Source organism: Heterocephalus glaber, unplaced genomic scaffold, assembly GCF_053883595.1.
Source record: "Heterocephalus glaber isolate CG9 unplaced genomic scaffold, H.glaber_assembly_v1.0 deba00001442, whole genome shotgun sequence".
In the NCBI taxonomy this organism is placed as follows: Eukaryota; Metazoa; Chordata; class Mammalia; order Rodentia; family Bathyergidae; genus Heterocephalus; species Heterocephalus glaber.
This window is the reverse complement of record NW_028258296.1, coordinates 42,386,037-42,402,274: the sequence shown is the minus strand read 5'-3', so window position 1 is coordinate 42,402,274 and position 16,238 is coordinate 42,386,037. Positions and strand designations below refer to the sequence as shown.

Sequence of the window (16,238 nt, the reverse complement as noted above, 5' to 3'; positions counted from 1 at the left end):
ACAGCAGTTATGCCTACTTGCTGCTGTATGTTTTGATATTTCATTTAAATTCTTAGTCTGAATATATTCAAAGTCAAATTGCTAATCACTCAATTTCCCTGTTACTGTCCTGGTTCCCCAGGTGGCCTCTTATGATACTCTGTGTAAACACTGTATTTGGAAAGATACATATAGATCAGCATCCCTAGAGCCACATGATCACCATCAATCTGTGAAAATAGCATGACTTAAAAATAAGTCTCTTAGTACTTTGCCAACAGGCTTTGGCATAATCTTGGCAATCACTTAGATCTCTCTCTTTCTTTCTTTCTTTCTTTCTTTCTTTCTTTCTTTCTTTCTTTCTTTCTTTCTTTCTTTCTTTGTTTCTTTGTTTCTTTTTTCTTTTTTTCTGTTATAATTTTTTCCCCAATGGAAATAGTCTCATATTTTGCAGAAGTTGTCCAAGCTAGTGAACATCAATCCATCTTCCTGGGCACTAAATTCATCAGCTGAATGTGTTCAGTCCACACAGAAATCAGTAAAGTGAGTGTGAAACTGCTTGTTGGCTGCTTCTTTCATTTTAAGAAACTGCAATACAAATTCCTGAAATCATTTATGCAGGAATTTTTATTCTTTAAATCTTCCAGTGTTAAAGCAACAAGAAAACATTTAGAATGTCCTTTGGTGGAATCTTATTACACTTGTTATATATGTAAACTGATATTTCTTTGATGCCAGCATGGTCGTTGCCCTTACAGAGAAATCTCTGCACAATGAAACAAAACAGAACAAAAGAGGACAAAATTAAATGTCAGTCTTTGCTGATTTGAATTGGATATGTTAACAGATTGTCTGATAACACAAATTGGCAATAATACAAAAAATCTACATATTACAGTATTTCAAGAAAAATAACTTCATTTGAATACAAAAGGATAGATACACTTTCTTTTTTCCTATAGCCACTCTTGTATAGTGGGTGTGAGCACACACTGGTGACTCAGTGCTGCTTAGATATACAGGGGTATGACTGGCTTGCGCTTTGGGGGGGCTTTTACACATGTGCATCACTAACATCAGACAAAGAAATCTTTCAACCAACAGGGGTTACAGAGCAACGTTCACTAAAGCACAGGTCTGAAGGGATTCAGGGGCTGAAGCAGGCCAATATGGCAGCTTTTAACAGGTTTCCTTATACCCACAATGCACCTGACAGCAAAGAATGCTTCTATTTGGTTGGTCCACACACTGGGCAGAGCGGTACTAGGGTGCACCACAGTAGAGTAGCAAGTGTTTTTAGGTTGGTTGTTTCGTTTGTTCTTTTGTCTTTCCTGTTGGGAGGGCTGTCACAGCCTTTCCAATCCACAATAAGCTCCGCAGCTGGCAATGTGACTCTCAGTGATAATATCGACAACTCCTCTGGAGTCAGAAATTAGCAGTCTTGACTCCGATCTGTGGTTGTCCACGTCTGATAAATATGGCTTAGTTCAGTTAGGCCTTCTTAGTTTGTACACTGTGTTGGAGTGTGTGTGTGTGTGTGTGTGTGTGTGTGTGTGTGTGTGTGTGTGTGTTTTCTAGTTAATAGCAAATGCTTGAATTGTGTTCGCTTCCCCACGGCACAGGCCTGTCGGATGGCTGAAAGCGATGCCTAAAGCGCCAAGGGGCCGGCGGTCCGCAGCAGCGCGGCCAGCGGCGGCAGCAGCAGCAGCAGGGCGGGGGAGCCCCGCGGGGACGCCGCCTGGCTGGAGTCAGAGCCGCAGCTGCCCGCCTCCTCGCAGCGCAGCTTCTCGCAGAGGATGCCGGTGTACGCGGCTGGGCACAGGCAGCGCACGTTGTTGTGGCACGTCCCTCCGTTCTGGCAGTGCAGGAGCTCGTTGTCGCAGACATTCGCTGCAGAATGGGGGGAGGGGTGCGGGAAGAAGAAGCAGAATCAATTTAGGTTCATCTGGTACATCATGTTTTCAGCTTTAAAAACATCTCTATTGATCTTGTGATCTTGCGCTCCCCCCTCCCCACCACAAACTAAGCCTGTGCCTCCAATTTCCAAACAAATGCTGCCTTTGTTTTGATCATATTAGTCTTTTTTTTCTATAGATTTTTGCTGCAATCTTCGATATTATCGTTGTCCATTTCGGGCTATCCAATACCAAAGTAATGCAGTACTCCTGGGCTGGCAGTTATCGTCTCTTTATGGACCTGCGACCTGTTGTGACCTCCTGGGTTTTTAAAGGACAAATGCCTGATACAAGAATGCTGAGCTCTGAAGCCAGATGAGTGGCATTTAAAATGCAAAGCAGTTTTGGTGAAATGACCCAGAATCTCCAAGGGGCGGGCCGCCCTCCCTGTGTTGCTCCAGCAGCTGTGTACATGCAGACAGAGCCCAAAGGGAAGCAGGAGGATGAGGGGTGGGGATGGGGAAGGTAGCATTCTCTGGGCAAGCAGCAGCCAGATGGGAAGAGGGAAGGCTTGTTTCACAGGAGGCATGTGAGGAAGAGCAGGCACATTTGTCCTGACAGCCTATTAGTATTTTTATTGCCTTATAAATACAGGAAGCAGAGCCCAGGGTTACCTTGATTCCCGGAAATGGTAATAAATGCAATGGTGAAACCCTGATTACCAAAATTTCATTATGTCCATCAATTAATAACATCAGTTTGAATAAATCAAGACAAGCAATTCAAGACTAAAATTCACTACCAGCCTTTGTCATGTAACTTTCACCTCTGATAATTTTTATATCTTCACAATTCTGGTTAACCTCATTAATTCCGTGTCTCTATTCTTTTAGATAATCAAGGTTTCACTGATTTAGCAGAATGCTAAATAGAACCCAGGGAAATTAACACAACAACAAAGAGTAAAAGAGCCAAGAACACTTCTGAACAACAAATGCTGCTTAAGCACTTCATCTGCAGACCCCTCTAGAGTAGGGGTGGAGGTGGGGGACAGAGCAGAAAAAGTAGCTTTTTTATAAATCATAACTTTTTATTTAAAAAATGATAGTGTCAAATTCTCCAGATATGTCACATAATTAAACAGACAGACACACTCATACACACATTTAATGTTACTTTTAAGGGAATATTGCTGTTTAAATAACTGCCGCCCTCCAAGTAGTAACTGTAGAGTGAATGCTGCTTTGTCTATTAATAACATTCAGTAATAATGTCACCTTCAAGAGAATCCTCTTACATACAAACACATTAATATTCTGTATGCAAGTGAGCTGAGAAAAGATGGTGGTAGATATCCACAGAACTAATAACAAAACTCCCTAAACAGGGGCCTGGTGGATTTCCTTCTTCAACATTCCTTTGATGACTTCCAAGGCAGTCAGACATAGTGTGTAGGTATAATTTGCAAATGTACCCACATTTGCTATCTATAAATTCAGCAGTGACTGTGAAGGCCACCAATTTCTTCAGACTCAAAATACTGATATAAAAGACAATGTTCCATAGGTTCTAATTATTACATAAGCTCCTTCTTATTGAATGGCTTAGAAATCATAAGCAATACACTGAAATTAGAGTATTTTATGAATTATGGTTTAAAATGTGAAAATCTCTAGCTATGAAGCAAAAGCTTCAAATATAGAGTGGTTGGCCTAATGGACAAGGGTAACAAAAGCCCTGTTTTTTGTGGTTGTTAATTTGGAAAGCATACATAGATTTTCAGGATTTTGTTTTGCTTACACTTCAAGAAATATCTGTTTAATTGGGGTAATATGGAATAAACAGATCCCAATAACTGTTTCCATTTAAAATTAAAGATTCTCAGCATTTCTTGTTCTAGGAAGCAGATTGCTGAATGGGATATTTCCTTTCATTTGAGCACTAGAGGTAAGGAATATCTGTTCCATCAATATCGATAATTGCTTGCCTTGAATAATTGAGAAGAAATCAATAGTTAATTAAATATCATTCCCCCTTTTTATAAAAAGCTATTTTTCTTCTACTTGGACCTGAATGTAAATCAGTTTTTGAACAGAGGTTTCTTTTTTTTTTTTTTTTTTAAGAAGCTGGTGATTAAGTTAAAATTCAATATCTTTCCTACACTTAAATAATCTACTACTTGATTTTAATGGTCATGAGAAATTTAATGAATACACAAGGAACAGATATAGCCCAGGATTAATCATTTTCTGGGTGGGGGAATATATTTTCTGTAGAATATAAATAGAAAATATGAAACCTAGAATATATTTAATTACTTTAGAATTTACTCTAAGACATTACATTTGGTCTCTTGGTTGTATTAGTCCTACTAAAATTCAACTAATACAGAATTTTATAATGCACACTATCTGCTGGAATCATATGCTAGAAGCATGTTTAAACCTAACTACAAATCTCACCTAATGTTCATAACCTCGTGCTCCACGTTCATGTAATTTTGTATCAAAATTGTGTTGGTTAATGAACAAACTAGGTGGATAAAAATCATTGAGCTCTTCTTCAGCATATAAAACCTTGTACTAAACACTATCAAGAAAAGCAAAGAAACATAAAGCGTGATCTCTGCTCTTATGGAGTTCCAGTTTGGTTGGGAGGCTAAAATATAGAAATGGCCCAATATTCATTTAATTAAAATGCCCTTATTCATTCCATCCAACTCAACCAACATCTGTTTTGTGTCAGGCTTGCTGCTAGAACTTATGGTTGTAACTCTAACTGGCCTAAAAGAGCTCACAGTTTGGTGGAAAATAAGCACACATATACAGAAATTTAAAAAGACTACATAGGAAATATTTGCAAACTGCTAGTGAAACTCAAACGATGGTGTAAATAATTGCTTTGGGGGAAGATTAGGAAAGATTTTAGAAAAGACATTGTATTTGAATAAAGGTTGCATTGGCAGAATTGGTAGAAAGAACATTATGGATGGGGAAACTATGAGTAAAGGCAAGGGGAAGGAAGGCAATGGAATTAATATGAGAAAATGAAAAATGGAAACAAAGTCTCTGTAAATAGGGAGGGATGGAGGGGTTGAAGGGAGGGCAGGGGAAGGGGGAAAAATGAGAACCAAGAGAGATTATGTAAAGGTGCAAATTTCCAATGATGAATGTCATTATATTGTATACCTAAAAATGTACCAATAAAATAAAAATTAAAAAAAAAAAGAAATACAGTGATGCTGGTTAAACAGTTGTCCCGAACCCTACATCTGCCCTTCTTTTGTTGAAGCCAGAATCCCGGTGGAAGTTGTCTTCGGATTCCACCAACAAGGAGCACTAGAGGGAGCAAAGAAGGAAGGATGTATGAAGAAATTTCTTTGTTTCAGACTGATGACTCTTCCTCATCGTATTGCCTCAGCAATGGACTTCATCCCTACAGCAGGATTTGGTTCCAGTGCTCAGCTTTATTCAGAACCAGCTTCATGTCAACCATGAACGTTCCTGCACCAGCCTGGCAAGAATTCTTCCCTGGTGGCTTGAGCCCCATCTCCTGTTACAGAGATGCCAGGCAGTAGTTAGGCACTATCCCTCCTCAGAGGTGCACATCTCAGCCCCATGAAGTCCCTTGGTCCACTCTCTTAGTTCCTGAAAACCCTGTCCTCTTTCCTATAATTCTTCAGCCCCGGAGTAGTAGCTGCTACTACTGTCTAGTAGTTACTGTCTCAGTGTTTCCTCAGTGTCCTCTTCTTATTGCTAAATTCTCAAACACCTGTTTATTCATTTCCTGCAATCAGTTTTCGCTGTTGAAAAAACTGGCAAAGTATCAGTTTTTTGACAGGGAGCCTACTTCAGAGACAAGTGGAAGATGAATGAAGTGAATGAAAAATGGGCTATGGGTGCAATGCTGAATGTGCATGGGGCCAATGGAGACCAGAATGGTAGGTGATATCCTGGTTGTGAATGTGTTACATAAAACACTGCCGAGTTTAGATAATGGGCAATGGGAAGTTGTCAAAGATAAGTGAGTGGCAAGGCATAGAGTTTTAAAGGGAAAAGAAAGGTGAGGCTAGAACAGACAAGGGTCAGGTTAGAGCAGTGGGAAGAGAAAGGAAGGAACTGATTTAGAGATGGCTTATGTGAATTTCTAAGGTTCCTGTTTTGGGTAAATCATAAATTTATTAAGAAAAGGAGATAGGAGGAAAAGTTTGGTCAAAGAAGACTGAAAATTTTTTGGATCAAGTGTCTTTGAGGAGTCTATAGCTTTCATAGGTGTTTTGGTATTAGAAAAACTACTTAATGTTTCAGGTGATAGATAATTCATCTTGGAGATACAGATTTGGGTGGTCATTATTATGAAACTGAAGCAAAGAGGAAAGCATCATGCTGAGAGAATATAGATCAAGTGCAAATGAGGACTGTACCTACAACACCGGAAAACACATAGCATTTATACCACAGAGAAAGCAAGACTATGAGGATGCTGAGAAAAGATGCCAACAAACTGCAGTGATCATACGAGGGTCTGAAATTAATCACAGAAGTCTCCTGCTGAGGATGACTATCTAGGAATTATAGGCAGACCATAAGAGTGAGAGAAAGGGCACTTTTAGTTGGACAAAGCAAATATGTAAAATAAGCACTGCATATTCTTGATTGAATCTGACAGAAAGGATTTTGGAATAATTAGAAAAAGATCTGGAAAAATTGAAGAATTAACATTTAATGAGGGTCTTTCAATGTCAGTCTAAAGAAGTGGTTCTCAATATTGGATGATTTTGCCTGTCAGGGGACAGTAGATGATATCTGGAGATGGATCTGTTGTCACCAGTGGGTAGGGAGGGCCTGTGACTGGTTCCTAACGGGTTGAGGCCAATGATGCTGCTAAAAATCCTGCAGTGTACAGGAAGGACAGTTCCTGACAACAAAAATTGCTCCTCAATTGGTGTTAGAGGTAAAATGAGGACGTTTTGGATCAAGGTGCAGCCATACCAGTGGAGATGAGCCGCTGTCCCTGATGCATTTTAGGAAAAGAGAATGAAAAAGTTTTGACAGTTCTAGAACAGAGCAAGTTTTCAAGTGCAGAGCCATGGGAATTAAAGGGGTTATAAAGATTAGCAGTGGAAATATTAGAGTAAATGTTCTTCTTGGAATAAATACAAAAAATTGGCACCTAAGTCAGGACATTTAGCAGAGCTCACAGTTGTGAGACAAGAGGAGCCAAAAGGGTTCTTGTCATATAATTTGTTCTTGCTCTCACTGAAAATAGTAATACCAGAGCTTGCAGCAAACTTCAAAAACCATCCAGATCGGGTGTAAACTGATGTGGATTTAAGGCAGAACTAGAACTATGTCTAGGCCTCCTGATTTACAGATTACTCCTCTTCATAAGGGCAGGAAGAGTCAGGAGAAATGGAGTCCGCAGTGTTGCACAGCGCAGCATCCTGTGCTCCTCAAGACCTAACTGACTTCTCTACTTCCTAGAACAGGGCATGACAGTTCTGCCGGCCCTCAGTAGATTTTCAGTTGTATCGATTTACTGCTTGGGTTTCACATCACACTGTGATGGGGTACAGGTCTTTGCAGATAGCATTAAATATGAAGTCTTCTTGTGTTGTGCCATATTCTAATACAGCTAAAAATACAAATCAGCTCATACAGAATATAAAACCAGAAATATCAAAGATCTAGGTTGTGACTGAAAAATCTGTTGGCATGTGTAATGTCATTTCCTTCTCTCCCTGTAATCTACGATATTGCTATTATTTAAATGTTTGTCTTCAAAATTTGTTATTGAAGTTTAGCTGCCATTATAATAGTACTAAGAAGTGCAATATTTAAGAGGTATTCTCATGGATTAACTAATGACAGAATTAAGGTCCACCCCTCCAACCCCTTCTCTGTCTCGCTTTCCACCATGCCATGACTTTTGCCATGTTATGATATAACAAAAAGGCCCTAGCCCGATGCTGACCCTTTTATATTGGATTTCCTAGCCTCTAGAACTTTGAGCCCATGAAAATACCTATTCATTATAAATTACTCAGTCTATGATACTCAGCTATGGCAGCACAAAATGAACACAGACAGAAATATAGCTATTTAATTGTGACACTTTTGCACTGAACTCCACACCCTTTTCAACACAAGCTTCCAGGCATCCACCACCAGTTGTCAGAACTGGCATAAGGATAAACACCCATTCACAATCTTCATATGATCTCCATTTCCTACTGGATTTCATTGTCGATTAAGGGATTAAGGATCCAACTTTGAATTTGGACTCAACATGCAACTTTCAGTTATAACTTTTAGTTGGTGTCCTGCTATGTGGATTGGCCTCTAGCTGAGAATGGTGAAATCATTTTGTGGTCTATTTATTTTAAGCTTATTCAGACTCTCTCTCTCTCTCTCTCTCTCTCTCTCTCTCTCTCTATTGCTATTGACAGTCTAAGAGTGTCTCATCTCAGTGAACAGAAAGGCTCATTTTTAAATCACTTATACAATGATCCAGAACTGGATACAAATAGTCATTGGCTAGGTACCATTCTTTTTTGTTATGGTAAAATATGATCCCTAGATATAGTAAAAGCTAATACTCCTTTGGTAATAGCTTGACTATATTCTAATGGATTCCTTTTACTATTGATAAAAAGAATTTATTCATGGTGTGTCCAATACCACATTACACAACCTATAACCTCCTGATGTTGCCATATCAGGAATGCTTTCAAATGAGATGACCAACATAAACTGTGGTTGGTGACAGATGAGGTTAATGTTATGTGGCCAAAAGATGAAGTGTGGAATCTTCATAGAAAAGCTGAAGTCAACGAGGTGTTATAATAGCTCTGATCACAGCTTCAGTAAGCAATCCCCAACAGTAGACAAACAAGCTCTCACAATTGTCATGAGTTTATAAAAACACAAAGAATCTCCACAGTGAAAGAATAGGAATGAACACTATTTCTTCCTCTCTTACTTCTACTTATTTTTTCTAATATCTTGGATGTAGAGAGTCATACGGGTGTAGCTAAATTAGTTAATTCTTTGTGTGTGTGTGTGTGTGTGTGTAGGTTTCTTGATTGTCACAGTCACTTGCTCTTCCCAAACTACAATCTATTGTCAAAAGGTGAGTTATGAGACTTTGGTTTATGTTCCCAGTATTAGTCATTTCTGGAAGGAATGGAAATGTAGACCTGGAGATGGATTCTGTATGTTCAAAGAGGACACCAGCCAGGAATAAGTTTTGCTACTTCTTCTAGTCTTTCTCTTTTATAGCCTGAAGGGTCACTCATTCCCACACGGCCAAGATGATCCATTACATTATCAAAGGAAAGTTTTCTTTTCTCTGTTTGTGTTTTGTTCAAAGCCATACATTTAGCTCACCCTGTCAGGGAGCTGCTATGCTTGAGCGATGCCAGGTCTGTATTTATAAACTTGAAAGTTTCTCTTTTTGGCTTTATCTTCTGCACTTCAAGGAATCGATGCAAAGTGTTACCATGACAGCTTCCTTGATGGTTGTATTAATAAAGTGACCTCTACCTTCACCACCTGGAGCATACCCAGGATTGCCGAGGGAAAGATGTTCCGAATTGTTCCTATCCTTTGCAAAGAAACGTCAAAGAGTGAACAACCTCTACCAAACAGGCTAATAACAAAGGTAGGTGTGCTGCATTCAGGTCTGATTTAGGCATTTGAGAATTGATGGCAGGGAACTGAAGAACTGTGATTATGACCCATTTGTACAGCCTTTGTGGATGCTTTTCTAAGTTGTGAGAGGTGAATATAAAACTGAACTTATAGGTTAGATCCTGAGTAATGGAAGAAACTTTACAGACTCTTATCTAGTGGTCTCTCTGTCTGTTTCTCTCTCTCTCTCTCTCTCTCTCACTCACTCGCTCTCTTTCTGTCTCTCTGTCTGTCTCCCCCAATCCACTCTCCTAGGCACACTAACTGCATTTCTTTCTCTGTGTCTTAGGCCTGGCCTTGAGAAGTGGTATTGTGCAATTGAAAAAAAGGAGTTAAGACCATGAAACCTGAGTTTTAGTTCTGACTAGTCATCAGTTCACTACAAGGCCTTGAATTTATCACAAAACTTCTTAGTGACATCTACCCATCTGTCTACCTCTCATTTAACCAGGCACTGTTCATATGAGCAAATAGTAATGAACCAGACCAGCAATGTAGCTGCACATATGGAATTTGTAATTTGGTGACAACTGGAACACTAGAGAGAGGGTTTGCAGTAGGCCTTCTGAAGTTCTCTTGAGTTTTATTATTTGCATAAATATTTTAATACAGGCTTATCATTTTAAAGGCAAAGAATTAAGAATCTCACCCCATTTTGATCAAATATCTAATGACTATTGGATCTCTGTAATATTAGGAGTTTCTGTTTTATTTGACCTGTCTCTCTTTTCAGTGTCCTATACATCAGGATAGTTTTTCCACTCATATATACTGAAAGATGAGGTGGTATAAGAGAATTAGGGGAAGATCTTGTATTCAAGCTCTATCACTGTGGTTAATGGGTTAAGTGAACTTGGGGAATCACTTAACCTCTCTGGGCCCCTCTTTCCATGCTTCTAAATCAGAAATTTGTCCTATTTACCTACCTCACAATTGGGAGCCTTGAGATGAATTATGTGGAGGGGCTCTAAAAAATATAAAATGTGATCTAAGTATACTTTGTTAATGTTCAATTTCTTTGTCAGTCCTCCCTCATGCGAGAAGCTCAGGGTGGAAGAGTGAGCTTTAATTCCTATTCCTGCCAGATAATGAATTCATCATTACTTATCCAGTCCAAGGCACTTGAAGTGAGAAAGAAAGCCAGTGCCCTCCCTTGAAAGGCAGCATCTGTGTATGTTCTGCAGGGATGAATCTTGAGAGAGTTTGGGGTCAAAGCAAGCAGCTCTTGAAGATTTGTATTCCACTGCTGTGTATTTCACAAAGCCTTGCAAGGTTACTTTGGAGCAGCAGCACCCATTTTCTCCGAGGTGACTTTTATACTCTCGTTCCATGTGCACACTCTTGTATCAATCAGAGTGCACACACAGGGTGTGTTTCCACGGTAGCGACGAGGTGCTACCTGAAGGCCCTAATGTGAAAACACCCCAGACTAGTAGCACGGTGCCCACGTAACAGCATGTAGCCTACTTGGTTTTAATGTAATAAAGCCAAGGAGCAGCACTGCAGGGGCTGCTGGGAAGAGTGCCGAAGCTGCCAGCTGAGTGGTCAGACAGGTCCACATAATCAAGTGCAGTGGGTTCTGCCCTTGGGGGGCAGCCATTCTATCTTTATTCTTCTGATATCAAATCATTCGTTAAGGGATACTTTCTCCTGTTTAACCAAGGAAACCCTGTGTACAACATTATAAAAAGGAACCTCCATTCAGTTTGAAGGTGCCCGTGTCTACAGTCTGTAGTATTCCAGCTGGTGGAAAGGTGACAGGTGACTAAAGCAGGAGCAAGAGACACTGCTGTCACCACTCCACATTTTGTCTTTTGGAACAGGAAAAAAAAAATAGCCTTTGCTAATATTGAGAAAGAATTAATTCACTGAGAATCTTACAAGCTGAAGGGTGGGCACCTTTCCCAAAGCGATCATTAATGATGTATTGAAATCCTATTTAGGTCAACACCTTCAGACACTGACATAGGCAAGGTGTTCATAAAAATGCTGCTGAGAAATCACAGATCTTCTAATTGGGTATCCGAAAAGGCCTTGTCTAGTTTAAACAAAAGGCACAACCTCTACTCTTAGCTGAAGGTGAAAAGACAATAGTGGTCCTGAAAAGCCATATTCAGGCACAATCGCAACACACATCAAGGTATATTTTCTCTCTTTTTTTTTGGTACCGGGGATCGAACTCAGGTCCTTGCACTTGTGCGGCAGGCGGCGAAACCACTGAGCTAAATCCCCGGCCCCAAGTATATTTTCAATTACATGATATTATGTCAGGAGTGAAAGCAGATGCAAAATGATTATCTCATGGAATCCCCCTAAGTACAGAGATGTATCTGTACAAATATATAATGTGACCCTTAGCAAAAATACTGGAATAAATTGTAAGGAAATGAGAACAGTATTTATCTCTGGGTGCTAAAAATGCAGTTGACTTTAGTAATTTAAATTTTTATCTTTATAATTTTTCTTTGCAAATTTTCTACAATAAATAAATAGTCCTTTGAAGACATTAAGAATATTAATGAAAAAATGAATGGCTCTTGAGAAAATAAGCTTCTTTTATTGAAATGATAAAGAAAATTTAGTTCCAAAATGAATCATCCCATTTCATTTTGCAAAATTTTAGTATATGTGTTAATATATATTTCTAACAAAGTTACCAATTATCTTAAATGTCCAAAAAATAATCTCAAAGAAGGCATGAGTTCCTACCTGATCCCATAATTATAAGTGGGTCCTTGCCTTGCCAAAGCCTGCAAAGCCTGAGGTGTGGATGGAACCAGCAGAGCTAACAGGGTCAAAGGAATCTGCAGTCTGACAGCCATTTTATTGGTAACTAATGCAGACCAATAGAAAATGGATGGACACTTTTATATTTAAAGATCAAGTCACAGTGATGACTGTGACTGCATTTCTCTCCATCTTTCCAGTGGAAGGGATCATATTCACATTTAAACTAACTTGAAGAAAACCTATTCCGTGGGACTTAAGTTTGTCGGAGACTCTGACCTGCTCTCCTTTTACATCTGTTATCTATTCATTATGGTTATTATCATCAGTATGCAGCACTGTTCCTGTCTCTGAATAGATGCTCAATAAATATTTACTAAATAAGTAAATAAATTTTGTCGTTTCCTCCTGCTTCTTTCTGAATACTGAGTATGTATCTATTATTAGTAAATAGCTAGCTAGCTAGCTAATTAGACAGGTGATAGGAGAGGAGAATGAATACAGCCTGATGCATATGGATATAAAGCTTATATGTTGGAGAACAGGAAATGGAATTTTTCCTTGATGTCTGGGAAGTAGGAGATAAGGTTATATGCTGAGCGGAGGAGCTAGGCATGCCTTGGTATCTTGAAGAGAGGTGTGAAACATTTGGGGAATGTGAGAAGAGGGTAAGTAGCAACACATGAAAAAAATTGCTGAGCAGCTTTGACTCTTTAGCTCAGGTTGGATATCTTGATTTCTCAGAGGTTCCCGTACATGATTTTTTTTTTTAAAGAAAACATTCCTAGGAAGAGAATGAGGTCTTGTATTATCGTTTTTTCCTTCAAGGATAAAATGTGCATCTTTGGAGGGGATGCAGTTGAGGCAGAGAAGCAAGGATGACCAGTGTTTTGAGATAAGAGACCAGAAGTTTACCTTTCATTTGTAATTAGGCAAAGTGTATGAGCTTTTATTATGATCTAGGCCTTGTGAGTAATATGAAGGAGAAAAAGATGTGTCTCTGAGGCCCTGAACAAACTCAGTGATCTGTTTTTCCTGTTTTTCTTTTTAATTGGGAAGATACTCAGTTATGTTTGGAACACAGGCTAAAAGAACATTCAGATGGAGCTGTTCTGCATGAAGGTGGGAGGGAGGTGAGGCAGCCTTAAGTGAGGGCCATCCAGGGATGCAAGCAAGAGGATCGCTGTTGTTTGAAATGATGTCAAAATTGCAAAAGGCAATCTATATTGCCCCATACTGTGCTGAAGCCAAATTTGTAAAACACCCCACATTCTGTCTAGGAGCCAGAGCAATACTACCAGCCTTTGATATTCAGCAGTAAGAAATGCAAATGTCTGTGGCTGAAAGTAGATAATTGTGCCATTAATTCCAATGTATGGGCTTTTTTTTTTTTAAAGACAGGATTTCAATGCCTTTGAGCATTTTGTAAAGCTAAAATATAATTTGAGGTTCCTGTTTGTCAAGCTATAGCCAAATGTCTCCTTAGAGACTTAATTTTTCCTATATATACTTGGCAGGAGTGTTCTAAATATGGTCTAAGCCCTCTTAGGATTTTTAAACAGCAGGGATATTTAAGTATGAAAAAATAGCTACTGAAATCACACAGCGGTAACTTTTCTTAATGATTTTTTTCCCTGGGAATCACTGTAATTCACTCTTGTCTGCCATGGCCTCGCTGTCACCATAACCACCTCCTGATAATGTCAAAGCAAGTCTTGGGAGGTGATTTTATAATGTTAGGATGAAACAAAGCCATTTCCCTGTTAATGCCAATGTCAAGGCAAAATGAATTGGTGTCAATAAATTCAAGGTGAGGAAAACAACATTATGGAATCAAGAGAATTGCAAAATGATGACAGGAGTCATTTAGGGATGCCAGACTCCAAGTAAAAATGATGGCTAATTTTCAAAAATGTATTTGCTACTGTACTGTACTGTACATATACATTTTCTAAAATATATTAGTGAGGTTGAGAAAAGGCAAAGAAGTTACAATTACAAAATGAGTCATTAGCAGACCTTTCCAATAAAGCCAGAGCTGACCACTGCAACCCTCAGGGTCCTTACTCATTTACAAACTCCTGGGCATTCAAAATTTGAACTGCAAGTTTTGTTGTTTTGCTGTGGTGTCCAAAAAGCCTGCTTTGAATACTGTCATCACCACTCTGGGCTCTGCACTCTGGATTCCTGAACCTTCGATTTTAATCTGCAAAAGAACGCATTTCACTGGCCTGTTGTGAGCAGGAGAGATCTTTCAACTCAGTGATTATTATTAAGCGCTCTGTAAGTGCCAGGGAATGCTCCAAGTCCTAGATAAAAAGATAAACTGCAATAGTTACAGGACGTGTTGTTAGTGTAGGTTCATGTGCTTATGTCTCATTAGATAACAACTTCACACACATATTCATGTGTCTTCTAGTTCACATTTATCAATAATTTCTAACTTCCTTCACTCTTAATACCTGTCAATTTGAAAAAAAGTCTTTCACTCCTATAGTTCCTTTGATGAAAAACAACTCCTTATCTCTTGAAAAGAAGATTGTTTATTTTTCTTTAATGATGAAAAAGAAAACAACAAAAGCCTTTATTTAAGAGAAAGTTTAAGATGGGTAGGTTAGCCAATCCTGAGTCATATTAACTAATTCTATGCAATGTAACTCTTACTAAAACTGAACTTCAGATATGAGGCAGGAGGAACAGCTAAGTAGAGTCTTTCCATGATATCCAAAGGGGCTTTTTTCTGAATTAGGAACACATTCATTCAGTGTATGATCTGAAAAGTTATCATTGCAGGCACGTAGAAGGACATTTTATGGTTCTTCCCAGAAGAGCATAGAGAGAGGTGAGCTACTTGAGACTCAAATCAGAATCTGGCAAAAAATGTGTGGAATCTGTGATCAGGAATCTGAGAGTCAGGAACTCTCAGATTCAGACATGAAAATTTAAAAAAATCATGAATTCGTTTGGATAAAATTACAAGACTATGCAAATTATTCAAAACGCAGTGAAAAGATGTTGCAGCTGCTCTTTGAGGGAGATGAAGACAGCCCAAGATTAGGTGAAGCAGTGATGAAAAAGATTTGGGTGGACTTCAGTAATCAGATGGCATACTTATAAAATAACTTGTTCTAATCTTTCACTTTCCTCTACATTTCTTATTCTTAATTTTGAATCTATATATTTTATATTAATAAGGAGTTATTCTAGAATATAATCTCAATGAATAAGGATTTTTGACTATTTTGTTCTTTGCTGTGCAATACCTGGAACAGCGCTTGGTAACAGACTGTATTCAATGAATATCTGAGTATTTTTGAGTGAATGAATAAATGAATTATATAGAAAAAGTCACATATTCCATATCCATTGCTTCCTTTCTGCTTCTAAAATAGCTTCCCAACTGTGTCTTTTCTTTCACCCCCTACGTTAAATTGCACAGAAGTGCTATAGCCAGAATGAGTTCCCTCAGAAAGTGTTTTCACAATACTTCTCACTCATTCTCTCACTCTCAACTTTCAATGGCTCCCCACTGCTAATTGGATAATACTATAGTCAGAATGCCCCATGTGTTCAAAATTTCCCTATCATCTACTTTTACTACACAGCATAAACTTTCTCCTGGTAGCAAATATATTCACACACACACACACACACACACACACACACACACACGAGTATGTAATCATAAGACCAGAAATTTTACATATGTCATCTCACTGACTGTTTCCAATAACCTGGCAGAACAGGTGTTATTATTATTATTGTTATTTCCATTTTGTGAGAGACCCACAGATCCTGTTGATCTTTCCCAGAAGCCACCTGGACAACTCCAGCACCTGAGCAGCAGAGGGAGAGTTGAGTAGACCCTTCTCTGAATCCTAAGAACTGTCCACACTGCTCTCCTGTCCCTTGACTGGCACCTGCTTGCCCAAGATGACTCTATTCC

General features: G+C 38.9%; 1 protein-coding gene across 1 annotated transcript in view; it reads right to left on the bottom strand.

The window, feature by feature from the left end:
- Positions 1–314: 314 nt before the first annotated feature.
- Ntng1 (netrin G1) overlaps positions 315–16,238 on the bottom strand; it is a 327,676-nt gene continuing 311,752 nt past the window's right edge. The window contains exon 8 of the mRNA XM_087213204.1: positions 315–1,869. Within this exon, the coding sequence (XP_087069330.1) occupies positions 1,628–1,869 (242 nt within the window). The 3' untranslated portion in view covers positions 315–1,627. The remainder of the gene's footprint in view (positions 1,870–16,238) is intronic.